Source organism: Chenopodium quinoa, unplaced genomic scaffold (genome assembly GCF_001683475.1).
Source record: "Chenopodium quinoa cultivar QQ74 unplaced genomic scaffold, ASM168347v1, whole genome shotgun sequence".
NCBI classification, from domain to species: Eukaryota; Viridiplantae; Streptophyta; class Magnoliopsida; order Caryophyllales; family Amaranthaceae; genus Chenopodium; species Chenopodium quinoa.
In genome coordinates this window covers 2704393-2720424 of record NW_018744593.1, presented here as the reverse complement: position 1 = coordinate 2720424, position 16032 = coordinate 2704393, and the positions used below count along the sequence as shown (strand labels likewise).

The window sequence follows — 16032 nt, the reverse complement described above, 5'->3', positions numbered from 1 at the left end:
GACCCGAACCCGAACTTACCCAACCCAACCCGAATGGAGTTGACCCGAACGTGACCCGATTCCTGAAATGACCTGACCCGAAATTGACCCAAAACCCGAACTTGACCCAACCCGAAGTGACTAGATCTGATGTAAACCTGAATTGATTGACCCTAATCGACCCGACCCGAAGTGACCCAATTCCTGAAGTGAATAGGGTGAAATGGTGAATTACTTATTTTAGGGCTTCTTTCTTTCCTAAGTAATAGGTACTCGCGATTTTTTTTATTTTCTTAACGATTTTACTTTATTTTCCAACTATTTTTTTAATTGAATTTATTTTGGTGACTCGACCCAAACTTGACCCGACCTGAACTGACCCGACTCGAATGCACCCTACCCGAATTGACTCGACCAGAAATTGAGCTTACCCGAAATTGATTTGAAAATTGATCCTAAAAATTGGCCCGACCCAAACTGACCCGACCCGAACTGACCGGACCCGAACTTAACCTGAAGTGTTGACCCAAAACCCGAATTGACCCGACCCGACCCGAATATTTGCTGACCGAAATTGACCTGACCCGAACGACTTGTTTGCTTGATCTAGCGCGACCCACCCTGGTAACTAAAAAGTGTTTTTTAGCTTATCCAAACCCATCCTTTTCTCGAGCTGGATGAGGCCAGGTTAGTGGACCGGACCGTAATTGACTAATTGATCACCTCTACCTTCCAACAAACCCACACCAAACGACGACAACGTTTGAACCCATTTTGACAATTGAGTCTTTGACATTCCACAAAGCAAAATCCCCACCTTCCTTCTCGTAGATCCGATCTCCTCCCGCCCACCCCCTCTTTCTCTCTCTCTCTCATCGATCTGCAAATTCGTCGAAGATCATGCCTCTGTAATTGGAGCTCTAATGGAAGGAGATGATACCCACTGAGTCGCCATTAGAGCACAATGAGCTGTTAACCCGCCCTTCTCTCAGTCGTGAGCCTTCGTTTTCTGGCTGGTGCGATTTCAACCAGCTCCGACAAACTCATCATCTACGACGAGGCGAAGGCGATAGCGACAACGATAACGACAACGACGACGACGAATTTGAACTGCCATTTGATCAGCCAGGAATTGGAATGGACAAACCTGGTGATTTGGAGAGAGATGATAGGAATGGGAATGGGAATGAGAGTTATGTTCCTTTTAATGTTGAAAACGAAGGGAATGGGAATCGGAGTATTCAGGATTCGGATTCCAAGACTGAAATCTCACCTGCTAATGTGCTCAAGACTTTGTTCTTTATCTGTGTTTGGTACACTTTTAGCTTGTTTTTGACACTGTAAGTCAATCTTCTTGCTCTAATTTCGAGTTTAGCTATTCCTACTTTTAAGAAATATGCTTTTGTATTGGAATTGTGAGTTATGGATTGAGTTTGATTCTGAATTAGGACCTATTTTTTATTACTTGATTAATCGAGTGCTTGGGATGGTAAGGATTTGGTATAAACTCAATGTGTATTGTGTAAATTGTCGGCAAGCCAATTCGACAATCTAATTTATGTTGACAACTGAATATGTATGCCGTGCCAATTTTTATGTAACATTTTTACTTTAAAACTCTATTATTTTGGGTGTTTTTTGCTTGGCAAAAGCACGATTGTAACTGCTAAGAGTTTGAAATAGTGTATTGAGGAAATTGGAGTTTGGTCTATATGTATGAGTGTTTGTTCTTGATAGTGTAGCGTCATAAGATGCTTCGCAAGTTGGTTTTGTCTATTTGCATTATTCTATGGTACCATTTTGGTACTGGATGGACATGCTTATTTATGCTTTGTAGTGAGGAACAAATGGGTCAACTTTGAAAATTGGAGATTGAAGAGAAACAATGGTGTTATATACGGTGATTTAAAAATTGTCATGATATTTGGCACAACAATAATGTTGCATCTTATGATGATTTAAGCAACCATCTTAGGACTAGGACAAACTATACAAATGTGTCAGAGACTCAGAATTGAGAACTTAATGGTTCCACATTCCATCCTGTATCTTGTTATTGGAAGGCTTTTCTTTGAGGGATTGAAGGGGATAAAAAGATTATGCTAGTCATTATGTACTTCATATATACTCTTAGTTCAAATCCTTACATTAAGTTGGTCATTAATTATTAATCTAAAAGCACTAAATTACCGTTCTACCAAATTTATCATGTTTTAACGGGTGTTTAGTTTTTTGTAGAAAGTATTAAACTTTAATAACTTATAGAGAATATGGTTTAATATGATTGGTTTGGGAGTATGCTGTTTTAGTGATATTATGCTTATGGATAGGTATACACAGACCGTCTTGTAAAATAGCCTTGTTTTTCCTAAGAAGAAATATGTATACAAGTTGTGTTGAGAAGTCAGTAGCAAAATTGGATGTTCTAAGCTTCTATTTGTGAAGCGTATTGTGAAGCGTATTGTGTAAGATAAAGATTTACCCTTGATATCCAAGGCAAATAGGGAATTCACTTCTGGTATATTAGTGTAGTTGTCGGATAGCATTATTTGTAGTTAGTTAGGATGCTTTTTCTCCCCCTCTCTTTTTCTTGTTTTAAATATATTGAAATCATCTTTTGTTCCTTGCCAAAGCGATTAACATCCTAATACTTGTAAATTTGTTGTGCCTAGGTATAATAAATCTCTATTAGGGGATCATATGGGGAAGTTCCCAGCTCCCTTGTTGATGAACACATTTCACTTTGCTATGCAAGCTGTTTTATCTAGAGCTATTACTTACATTTGGTATGAAAGATTTCATAAAGGTGTACGCATGACATGGAGGGATTATTTTTCTAAAGGTATGCCAGTTTAATTACTTTGGTTTATATTCTACAAAGTTTATTTGGTTTCCAATTCGATTCAATTATGTTCTCTTATGACATTAAATGTTGGACATCTTATTAAAACTAGTTAGATATTATCCCTTAAGATTTAGTGATTGAAGACAATAATTTTATTATGCTTATTCTTAAATCATAGCCCTTTGAAGCTCTCAGACAATAGCTCCTTTGGCTATGGCTAAAGTTATCAATTGTTATCTTATAGGTTTAAGCTAGGTTACACAAGATCGATATGGACATGGTACAAATGCAAAATTGACATGATAAAATGCCAATCTAAAAGTGGGGCACATAAATCATAACTTTCACAAAAAAGGATTGTGATTATTTATTCAAAAGATCACTCGACTCCTTTTTTTTTTAATAAAATTTATCTCATTTGGAATCTTGAGATATTCCGTTGCAAATGAATTCTTTTACTTTAATGAAATATATATTTTCAAAACAATAACCATGTAGGATCTTGCTAGATTCATCTTGTTTTTAGTTTCCTTGTGCCCTTGTGGCATTTGTGTCCTAGTGTCTCAAAATATCAAAAAATCAAAACCAGACATGGTTTTCGACGCATATTTAAGTGTATCCCACATGTGTTGGTGTTGGACCCCAATGCGACAATTAAATGGTGTTTTGTGATTTTTAGGTTTGAAGGACTTTGGTCTAAGATTTTTATTTTTTATTTTTTTTTTTTGTTTTCTTTTTTTATTGGGGCTTCGTGAATATTACCTTCCATAAGATTTCACTTTCTGTGGGGAATACCAAGGTTTTGAAATTGATCTTCATTTACATGTATTGTTGTTCCTTTATTCGACTGGCCTGTGAAAAATGTGGTTTAAGGTGACTGAAAGAGACCAAAGATGGGTTGAAACTATTTGGCCAATTGAAGCTTTGTACTTAGCGCCATGTTGTATCGTGAAGGAGGAAGACTGATGGGGAAAAATTATGTGGATTGAGAGGAATGCTTTTCTTCTTTTTCTTTTCTTTTTTTTTTTTTTTGGGGGGGGGGAGGGGGGTGGGGGTTGGGGTTGGGGTGGGGGTGAGGGTGAGGGTGGGGGTTGGGGATTGGGTTTGTACCTAAAAATGAGTTAGCAAGATTTTACCAAGTTTTTCCTCTAAACCCCGCTGTATTCCTCCAATTCACCTTCCCCCCCCAAAAAATATGGATAATCTACACAGATTATTTTATTTGGAACTGTAAGGGCATGACTTAATGCTACAATCCTTTACTTCAGAAATTACTACCTTAAAGATCCTAGGGAAAGGACTGGACTGGCCACTTGCACAATAGCTGTAAGTATCTTGTCTATGACATGGCATTGCTTGTCTTGGCTTATGCCGACACCATTACTTATCTTGGATTTTGCGCACATCATTGCTTTGTTTGCTTACTTGGCCTGTTAATGGAGTAAGAAGTTCACAGCGTAGTAATAAAAAATACTCTAGATTTGAAATTAGATTGTGTTTAGCCTCTAATAGCATATGATGTACATAGCTCTTATTGTATGCTAGTAGAGGGTGTGAGGGTGGGGGTCGGGGATTGGGTTTGTACCTTAAAATGAGTTAGCAAGATGTTACCAAGTTTCCCTCTAAACCTCGCTGTATCCCTCCAATTCACCTCCTACCCCCCCCCCCCCCCAAACAAAAAAATATATGGATAATCTACACTGATTATTTTATTTGGAACTGTAGGGGCATGTTGTGTGCTGTAGTCTCTTTCTATAGCTAGCAGATGGATGGATGACTTAATGTCATTATTTAAATTTTTTTGTAGTAAAAGTTTCTGTTACTGTTAGACTGTTAGCAATATAGCTTTGACTTATCTGATACCTAACAATACAGATGGTCTCTGCCTTTTACAGTTTTCCCTACAGCTCTTGCAACGGCATTGGATATCAATCTGAGCAATGCATCACTTGTTTTCATCTCTGTTACATTTGCCACTATGGTTCGTCCATTATACTTGAAATTTATGTTTGTTCAGTATGGTTTATGCTTCCATTTTCTAGCTCCTTCTTTAAATCTGATGAGCATATCTTCTTTGTAAAATTGTAATTGTTCGAATTTTTCCTGTATTTTGCAGTGTAAATCCGCTTCTCCGATATTTCTTCTTGTCTTTGCTTTTGCTTTCAGGTAGGCAAACCTTGTCATATCTTCCTTCTCCCCTCCAAATCGTCTTACTTCTTTTCTGATTATGTCTTTGCATATTCTTAAGTTCTACGATGGATTTATTCCCCTTTTTTTTTAATCGTCTAAAAAAAATTTGAAAATTATTAAATGGTGAATTAAAAAAGTTTGCTTTTTATTCATGTCTAGTCGTATAGTTGCACTATTCGCATAAAGCTAGAGAGTATAGATAACACTGTAGAGGCTGACAATCAAGTTAACTTTCATCTCTATGCATTACCTTTTCCTCTTCCAAATTGAGGTATTCAAATTTTATTTTTAAATTTGAAAATAAGAATTTTTCTTGTTACCGTTTCAACATAATTGTACTAGAATTTCCTGCCAATTGGTTGTTGTTGATGTGTCATTCGTATTAGTAGTAGCATGGGGTGAAAATCTTAGAGTGCGCTTTTGTATCCAGGAAGAAAAGAAGAGTGAGCTGTGAATATACAAGATTTTAGGATTAGTAAAATCATCTAACATTGGATGGTCAACATTCAATTCCAATCTATCTACTATAGGGTTAACAGCTTCATGGTTTCTACCAGTAAGCTTCAGCAAGAACTTTCATTAATTTCTAATTTGTTCTTACTTTCCCAAGCAAAACACCCCTTTAACCCTTTTTGCCAATGCACAGAGCCTTTTTTAAAATCCTCTAAGGCAAGATGAGGTGATATTGATATTTTTTTTAATATAAATTAAGTTTCAGTAATGCTATGATAGGACAAAATCCATTTTTAGCTTTCATTTTTTTTTTTTGGGTATTTTTACAAATTTAGATAGCTACAAAAAACAAAAAGATAGCTACCTCTTTTCGTAGATAGGGGATGTACTTTTGTTAGTACTCAGGTATATCAATATTAATCTCCATTCCTACTATAACTAAGTATCAAATATGTTATGACATTCATATGCTTATTCTTGCCGCTTGAATTTGACATTCTTGGTTCTTGATATAAATTTTCTAATGTATCTTGGTTGATTTAGGTTGGAGTCTCCAAGTCTTAAACTTTTTGGAATCATTCTAGTCATCTCATTTGGAATTCTTTTGACGGGTATGTTCAACTTTTTTTTTTTTTCCTCAATCTTTTCATGGCCATGGATGTAAACAAGGTCTTATAAAAGTAGAAGAGCTGAAAATAACACTAGGGACCCTAGGTTGGGTCTAATGCATTGAATTTTGTAACCTTATTTCTGCAAAGCAAAAAGGCTATGACGATCTGTATTTGTCTGTGGCTGTGCCTGTTTATCGGGTTAACAGTAGCTGCAAAACAGCAGTTAGCAGTGCTTGATGTTATTGCTAATACAGTGGCTAATGGAATTACTTTTGACATATTCATATTTTCTTTTACTTGCAGTTGCAAAGGAAACAGAATTTGAGTTTTGGGGATTTATCTTTGTTATGCTTGCTGCTGTTATGTCTGGATTTCGCTGGTGTATGACACAGATTCTGCTCCAGGTATTGCTACTTCCATGCTCAATTTTCCAATATTATGCTTAGTTGTTGAGATTAGTAAGCTCAATGGTCATGATAGATGATTTCTTAAGGCTGCTTGCTGCTGTAGTTTGACAATTTTGATTTTGGTTTTGTTGTTTCAATCCTAACTTTCTTTTTGCCATGGCCGGTTGATTTGCATTGTGGTTGTATTTGCTGTTAACAAAAAACTGCGCTGAAGAAAGAATCCTATGGTGAGTACCGTGTTTTGTTTGCTAATCCATTATGAACATAAGCAATTTATGACAATGTTGTGGCCATAGTCTCTTACCAAAATACTATTATAATTCATCTTGGAAATAATGACTAATTAATTATGTACTCTCTTTAACTAGACTGCTGCAAGACACTAGATTTTTTTTTTTTTTTTTTTTGGGTGGGGGGGATGGTTGGGGGAATAGTGGAGGTTAGCCTCTTTTGTACGCCTTAATGCCATCATGAAGTGACTTTCTAAACTTAATCTACTTGCTTAAAAGCCTTGTGGCCAACTGCTAAAATTTGAATTTTTTTCCCCTCAGGTTTAAAGAATCCACTTACCTTCATGAGCTATGTGACCCCTATAATGGCACTGGCGACTGGTTTGATGTCACTTTTGTTGGACCCTTGGCATGAGTTCCCACAGAATGAATATTTTAACAGCTCCTGCCATATCACAAGAAGTTGTTTGCTCATGCTTTTTGGCGGTACCTTGGCCTTCTTTATGGTAACTTATACAAAGTACTTTTAATTTTCCGGTGGTCACATAAGCGAGTCAGACTTAAGTTCCTTCTGATGTCTTTTTTTTTTTTTTTTTTTTTTTTTTTTCCAGGTACTGACAGAGTATGTTCTGATCTCAGTAACTAGTGCCATGACAGTCACAGTAGCGGGTATTGTTAAGGAGGCCGTTACCATAATTGTATGAACACTTCCAGAAAACTTTCCCATTAGTTGTGAAAATGTAATTGTGTCATAATTATATCTGTTATTCTATGTGCTGTTTTTGTGTTCACTGGCCTTTTGTGATTCTATTGGTTGTCTGCTTTCAGTTTTCCATATACTTGTCATAGATAGCATTTCCTACATGCACTTGTAGAAGCTTAATATTCCTCTTTTTTTTTTTTTTAAATACTTGCAACACTCTTTTTTGGCACGCTATTTGAAGAAGTGATTAGAAAAGGTAAACAAACAGATTAAGCTATAAAAATTAAAGTTTTAAACCATAATAACTTAATACTTTTTTTTAGCGTGGTAAAATTATTTCAATTAATTTGTCTGTTTACCGAGTCTAATATCTTAATTTGCTTGCCAAAAAGTAAGTAAAACAAGAGTAAATATTTACTTAAGATGTTGGTAAACTTTCAGGCAATTGATGCTATGGCATTTGTAGTATGCATGCTCTGTTCCAAAAATTCCTAGTCTTATTGTCGGTCATGATTTTTAGATATGACAACTTGACAAGTAATCTAGGATAGTTGATAAAAGGAACATAATCTATCTTTGCAGGTTTGACTAAAAATATGTTTTCTTGCCTAATTTGATTTAGTTTCATTTCATGGACTTGTGAAGATGAAGTTGAAATGTTTATTGTAATGCTATATTGCTATATGAGACGTGGCTGAAATAATCTCAGTCTTGTCTCCTATGTACTGAGATACTCATAGAAGTGTATGTTCCCGGTGTTGTGGAAAAACCCAAAAAATTGTATTGAAATTTATAATATGCTGAATCTGAAAATGTTTGTCCAAGAAAATCATTCTCCCACTAATTCTAAACATTCAACTATAGAGGAAGTTAGCCTCATCCTAAAAAAACAAACGATAAATTGCTTGATAGTGTGACACGCCTTGTTGGCCCAAAAATTTTAAATTCTTTTATTTACTGGAGTCCTTTCCAGTTTGAATTGTATTGAATTATATATTAAGTTGGCTTTTATGATAACAGGAAATATAAGCTCTGTGCCATTCGTTTTGAACTGAAATGTTGATTATTATCTTATTAGTGCTTACTAGTGACACATCTTGTCGGCCCAAAATTTTTAAATCCTTCTCTTGTCTGGACTCTGGAGTCCTTTCCAGTTTATGCTAACTAAAGGGTAAACCAAGAAAGTCAACTTCAAAAGATTTGCAGTGGCAGGGTACCTAGTAAAAATCATCTGAAGAGGAAAGATCCCACTTTTCTTTGGCTTAAAAGAAAAGAAAAAGATTAAATAATCTCAGGAATGAGTTAAACTTTTTTTTTTTTTTTTAATTATTATTTTTTTTTTTTTTTGTAAAAAATATGATAAGGAAACAGCGTCAAATTATTTGATCTACCTGCAAGATATGTGTATAATTGTCGTGAGTGATTTGAGATTGTCATTTTGAAGAATATCTCCATTGTCACTGCTTGATCATGAAATATAGATGAAGACCAGGTGAGAGCTAACTCAGCTAAGATTTAAGATTGTCCTAACTTCAGATGATATTCGTGCTTTCCGCGTCTGTTTGGGCTGTTAATTGATGATATGAATGACCTTTTTTGTTTTTGCATTTAAAATTTTACCAGTGATTATCCTTTTTTTTTTCCCCTGAAAGTTAATCAACTTGAAAATTTATTCTCAAAGATCTGATGGCTGTTACTGAACTCCTATTTACTGCTTTCAGGTTGCTGTCTTTTACTTCCATGATGACTTTACTTGGTTGAAAGGGATCGGTCTTCTGATAATCATGATTGGTGTCGGTTTATTTAATTGGTACAAGTAAGTACAAGCCAATATGACCTTCTTTGTTGTGATGTAGCTTACGATTTTAGGTTACGTCATAAAAATGATTTTCAATGTGCTTTTATCACCTGAAACAAATTTTTCTGATCTTTATCCACCAATTTACAGACATCGAGAACTTTATGTTTGCTGTTTGCTTTTGAATCTAATTTTATTGTTGAAGTCCTGGAGTACCACAAGTTGACTACAGACTACTGTAAGGAACTGACTTAGGGGAGGGTATTACGGGTAACTTAGTATGTTAGTAGCCATCACACGTAGTACATGATAAGGGAAAATTGGCAATGAACCAAAGATGCCACCTGTGCACATGAGACAAAAACTTACTCTAGAATCATTCTAGATAGCTATTAACCTATCTTTGTAACCCCCTTGCCAATTTCAATCAATATTCAAGCTTTAATCTTTATTTACTTGCATTGTCAAATCTGAAATATTAAGCTAGAAAACCAGTCCATTACAACTACATACCACCATTATTTACTATTACCATACTGTACTTCTAATGTCTATGCTTCATGTCTCAAACTAGTGGTGAAAATATCCAGTAAAACTATACGCAGTAATATGTTGCTGATAACTGTAATAATAATAAAAAAATAAAATAAAAATAAATAAAAAGTAGTGAAAAGAATTTCAATTGAGATATAACAAAAAATAAGGTAAATTTTTTATCTTTTTCATGCTTAGCTTCTGCTCTTACCTTTTTTTTTTTTTTTTTTTTTTTTGTTTGTGGGTTAGATATCAGAAGCATCAGAAAGGTGAAGTCCATGAAAATGCCGGGGAGCAGTTAGGAGCGACTAATATCCCTGCAAAGTATGTCATTCTTGAAGAGTCCGATGATCATCATGATGGCATTTGAAACCTTTTGATTCTATGAGGTACGAATTTGCATCAATGCAGAAGAACTTCATAGTTCATTCTTTAATGACCCCCACTCCCACAAGGGAACTTGACTGAGTTACTTTATTGGAATTTGGAAGTTACAGTATTGCTGACTTTTTCCCTTGATTTCCCCCCTTATTTTACTCAATCATTGCTTTGTGTAGAACTTCTGATTGGGAAAGTATCTTACTCCAGTTACACTTGGGATAGCTGGATAAGTGTGAATTACATTAGTAAAAGTAGATTTCTGAAATGGGCATCCTGATCGGTCAATGAGTTGGCAATTTATATGCAGCTTTATTTAATGTAAGCATTGCTTGCGGTAGTGGAATCTTATTTCAGGGGAGTTGTCTCTTTTTATCTCATAAGTTGCTGTAGGGATATTAAAAGAGAGGGAAAGGGACTCATATTATCTGCTATCGTGTTCCATTGATCTACCTGTCCGTTGTTTGGCAAGTTGATTTCTTGCATATCTCCTTTTCTTTTTGAAAAACTGATTGTACCTTGATTGATAAATTTCCTAATATGTAGTATATTAGCTTGCATGACTATTCGCATCACCAGTTCTGTGGGCTCACAGAAAGAGGTTTGACATTTGGACAGTTGGAAGTTGTTCCTGTAATCATGTGTGAGTGGAGCTATTAAACTTTTTTTCCCATTAATTTAATTTATATAATATATTTTTTTTGTGTACTAGGGAGGATCAACTAACATTTTAACTCCTGTGATTGTGAAGTTCAATTACCTGAACCACACATAATTGACTACCTTCTATATAAACCAATACCTTGGCATCATCAATGAAGAAACCTTTATTCAGAGGCATAGTTTGTTAAGGTATGTAGGGTCTATACTTAGTTTTATACCCCCATTCCTCTTATCATATGCGTTGGGAAAAAAAGAAAAAAAGAAAAAAAAAAAAAAAAAAAAAAAAAAAAAACTTAGGTCTGTCAATAACATCAGAAAATACGTACCCTTTTGTCCTAGCTAGGTAAGGTTATCCAAGAATTATCCGAGAACCAAATTTTCATGTTCATGTCACCCACTGTGACACTAGATTCCATATAATCATGCTTCTTCATTCCATTTCTTGGGGAGACAAACTAACCTTTTTTTTTTAAAAAAAAATTAATTTCTACACTGTTAATGCATGATATAGTGCTTGGTGATGCGACAATTATATTGTTTGCTTCATGGTTGAACATACTTTTACAAAATCCTTTTTTCTTTTTACTACTCTGTAATTCATATAGTTATCAATATCAGGATAGAAGTTTGGTAGGGAAAGTTAAATTGAAAATTAAAAGGGACAGAGCGAGGGAGCAAGTTTTTTATTGGGTTAATATTAGTATAATCCGTGTCCTGTCAGAAGATCCAGCCCACAATTAATAGGTCTACCTTCTGAACTATTGATGTTTCTTTCTACACCATATTGCATAACTTACACAATTTGTGTCCATGCCTTATATACCTTAAATTTCTGTTCATCATGTGACGCTATGTCCAATTTTACTGTTCAACAATCTAAGAACATATTCTGCTGGTAGATCCCCATGGATAAATGCAACAAGTCTCAGCATCTGTAGCCAAATGCCCGAAAAAGTATTTTTTCAAAGGAGTTGCTTCCTTGTACATGCATCAAAAATACTTCTTCCAGTTAAAATTTTGCATCAATCCTTGAGGAACTGCGTGAACAGCTTTTGATTGAGTTAAAAAATTTCCTTTCTTTCCATTTCACCTATTATTTGTTTACGTAGTATTTATTTTGGTCCGATTGAGCTACAAGGACATTACAAATAACAAAGGGTAGAAGTAATTCAAACCTGTGACTTACACAGGCCAGTCGTCTTTGCCATTAGGCCAAGACCACATTGATGTGCACCTATGTTAGACTCAGCTATCACTCTCTCCAAGAGTTTTTCAACTTAAAGTTTGCTTATTTTGGCACCTCCTGGTCAAAATCCCTGCGTTTTTGCCCATTACATGCATGTTTGCTTGATGGTCTGGATCTATAGGTTATTGACTCAATGCTTAGTGCACCTTCACATCATTGAATTTATAGAATTCAATTTCTTTTTCTAGTTAAAAGTGAGTTGGGAAAATATATTCTTTACACAAAGGGGCACTACAACAAATTGAAGTAAAGTTTCCAAACTTTGTTTTACCTCAATATTCAATTATCTCCACAACATTGATAGAATCAGAAGGTGGGAATTGATTTTTAAAGTTTGTTTAGAAGTTCTGGTTTGCATTTCCCTTTTTTTTTTTTTTTTTGGTAAATCTACTAAAGCTTTGCCTTATTTTGCAGGGCTCCCTCAATGGGGACACATTCAGCTTAAAATCAACTTGTAAAAAGTGCATCAAACATCTTCTCCAGGCAAACTGTATGTACACAACGTAATTTGTCTTCAAACTTCTTGTTGGATCGCTGCCAAAGCTGCAGGTTTTGATGGCAGACACAGTTCAGGTGATACATGGGCATACCATACATGAACCCTCCCAGCTAAAAGCGGCTGCCTCTGTTCGTATTATACACCGTCAGGCTGCTTGCTGTATCATTTTTGTACCGTTATACTAGATTGTACATGTATTACTGAAGACATGAAATTTTACTGCTTTCTCCAATTAGGCTGAAGGTGTTATTAGCAAACTTCTGTACATGTGTGTGATTGCCAATTTTGTTCATTGCAAAACATTGTAGTACTCAATTTTGGATAAATTGTAAAGCATTTTTTCAACAAATCACTGCGGATTATCATCAAGACATACATATTAAGTTAATCTGTTTGCATATACTATACTACTCCATATGCACGCAATGCACACAAAATTTTTTAAAATTAATTACTGTACTCATTTATTCAATTTTGTCACCAAGGAAAAAACATGTTAAAATTTGAAAATTAGATGATAGAAAATGTGAATAAAAGGGGCATTGAACCTTTTTTAGTTGCTCCAGATCATTACTTATTTAGTTTGTCAAAATTGTAGTACTCGTTAATTTTATTGCCCAAGTTTTTCCTAAGCCAGTCAATTAATTATCAATTGTTATAGGACTTTTTTGTTAAAAACTACCTAACAAAACCTAGATTTTGTGAGAAATTACCTAATAAAAAAAATGTTGTAAAAAACTACCTAAGAAATGGTAAAATGTTGTAAAATATTACCTATACCGGATTTCCATCCACCGTTGATCGACCTCAAAACACTCTCGAAACCACCGCTTTCATTCCCAAAACTATCACAACTTACTTGAAATCGCCTCCACCACACCTAAACCACCTTTCAACCCCAAACCCACCACCTCTAACCCCAAAAACCACCATCCCGAAGCACTAATTACCCTCACCAACTCGGAATATCCTCCAACCACCCCGAAAATAACCTTACCACCATGAAAACCAACCCTCACGGTGGTTTCAGTGGTTGTTTTAAGGTGGATCAACATCGTAAAATTAAGTCAACAATGGAAATTCGGTCAAAGGTAGTATCTTACAACATTTTACCTTTTATTGGGTAGTTTCTTACAACCTTTTTTTTCTTTATTATTTTTTTTATTATTTTTTATTTTTTATTATTATTAAGGAGTTTCTCACAAAATTTAGGTTTTATTAGATAGTTTCTTACAAAAAGTCCATTGTTATACAAGTATTTCTTTAATTATGTCGAGACACTAACTTTTCACTCCTCACATTACCCCTAAATACGAGATAGTTTGAACTTTGAAGGAATCTTTAAAATAATTTCCAAATGTACCATAAATGAAGTATACAATTGCTATAAAATACTCCCTAAAGTTTTTATTTTATTTAGAGTGGTACCCAATGTTTCATATAAACTTAGTTTTTATTTTATTTTATTTTTGTTTGTGTTAGGAGAGCCACAAGGTTAATATTATAGAAGAGATTTGATATGAAACATTGGGTACTACGTTAAATACTTTAACTAATTAATGTAGTTGACATACAAGTATATAATTATTTATTTTAACTAAGTTAGAACCCGTGCGATGTACGATTTATATAAAATCTATTTTTGTTATTTGTACATTTTGTTTTTTTAAAAAAGGATAAATATAAATAAGAATTATGCACCTTGTACAAAAATATTTGTAATTTTAAAATTTTATATTTTCATCAAAATTATGATATAATACCTGTTCAATGTTGCCTAATACATATTTCAATTTAGGAGTCCATTTATTAGTGTGCTATTTACAATTGTTTCATTTTTTTAAGGATAAATTGATAGGTTATAGTTGTAATGTAGAAGTTTCTAATATTCAAATTTCAAAATTGTTAAATATGGTAGCTCCACACACACACAAAAAAAAACAACAAAAAAAAATGACATCATCCTTGCATTTAGGCGTGAAAAAAAAAATATTATGACGGTGGACAATGATGATGTCAGTAACGTTTTATTTTAGTAATAGTTAATAGAATAGATATGGAGTAGTGAAAGATGTGTTTAACAAATTTGTCCGGTCAAATTAAGAAGAACACTTAGAGACAGAAATTATCTTTTTTTTTAGTGAAGTTTTGTTTTTTTGAGCAATTTTTTTAATGAAATATATAACCATTACTAAAATAACAGCCGCTGAAATCATCATTTCTCCCAAGTTATACACGTGTCAACTTCTCCTTCTTTCTTTTCATGCCTAAACGTCCTTTATTTTTTTTCCTAGCTAGATTAGTGCCCGTGCAATGCACGGTAATAATAATTTTTTTTCCTAAATTAATTTGTGATATAATAAGGGAACTCATGTGGAATAAACAAATGCAATGTGTAGAAGAAAATTTAAATTAAATGAAATAATTAGGAAAAAATTATGAAAACTAAATTGAGAATTTTTTTTATTTTATTTTATTTTATTTATACTGTAGATTAGTTGTATTGAAAATCCTTAAAGTCATAGTTTTACAGTCTTTACATTATATTACATTTTAGATGCCTGTTATTTCCAATAAAACTATATAATGTTCTTCCAAAAAATAACCTAAATAGAACAATAAAACAATATATATACATATATATATATATATATATATATATATATATATATATATATATTAACCTGACATCATATATTGTTTTGACGGAATTTTTTTTAATAATAGCTTGACATGTGCCCAAAATGATGTAAGCATGTTCTGTTTTAGTAATAGTTAACAGATTTTTTTTATAAGAAGGCTAAAATTGACTCTTAACTATAAATTGTGGAGTAATACGGTACATTGAATTTCTCTTTAAATTTGGAATATAAAAAAATACAAATAATAATAATAATAATAATAATAATAATAATAATAATAATAATAATAATAATAATAATAAAACTAAATTCAAGTATATATTCAACCATATTGTTGTGGTGCAATGAAATTTTACATCTTTTTTTTTTTGAAAGGAAATTTTACATCTATTATAGCTTAAATTTATTCTATTCTTATTCGAATCTACTTTTTTTTCTTCACAAATTTTTATATGCGGCTGGCCACACCGTACGGCCGGGGTTATTTATTCAAGGGTAACTCCTGACCAACCGAGTAACCTCTGTCCGAGTAACTCCTGAATAAGTAACCCCGACAAATGTTGTTGCCAGCCACACAAAAAATGTGTTGTTTTTCCTTTTGCTTTCAAATCTCTTTTTATTTTGTTGTAATTTATTGGATTTATTTTTTTCTTTTTTTTTTTTTAATGATTCACAAGGCTAATATCAATCATTATTAGATTTGTTTGATCTTCTCTTATGCTAAATTGTTAAATTTTGAAAAAATCGTGCATCGCACAAGTCTAACCCAGTTTATACCATTTGCATTCTTGATTTCATTCACCCAACCACCTATATGCTTTAAAAAAAAATAATAATAAAAAAGGTTTTTTCTA

At 33.6% G+C, this 16032-nt stretch overlaps 1 protein-coding gene across 4 annotated transcripts; it reads left to right on the top strand.

Annotated features, from left to right (window-relative positions):
- The first annotated feature begins 730 nt into the window (after positions 1–730).
- LOC110699658 (probable sugar phosphate/phosphate translocator At1g06470) lies at positions 731–12934 on the top strand. Of its 4 annotated transcripts, XR_002506959.1 has the most exons (14): positions 731–1319; positions 2652–2821; positions 4720–4805; positions 4941–4990; positions 6011–6078; positions 6382–6482; positions 6700–6712; positions 7037–7221; positions 7327–7413; positions 9140–9234; positions 10000–10139; positions 10675–10771; positions 10880–10980; positions 12452–12934. XR_002506959.1 is itself a non-coding variant. In XM_021877178.1 (12 exons), exons 1-11 carry the CDS (start codon positions 913–915, stop codon positions 10118–10120), a joined length of 1383 nt encoding a protein of 460 aa, XP_021732870.1. In that variant the 5' UTR covers positions 731–912; the 3' UTR covers positions 10121–10139; positions 12226–12428. The 4 variants fall into 4 exon arrangements, 2 of the variants coding, with proteins under 2 accessions (XP_021732870.1, XP_021732869.1); XR_002506958.1 differs by having other exon boundaries at positions 10675–10980; XM_021877178.1 differs by lacking the exons at positions 10675–10771; positions 10880–10980; positions 12452–12934 and adding an exon at positions 12226–12428.
- Positions 12935–16032: the final 3098 nt, after the last annotated feature.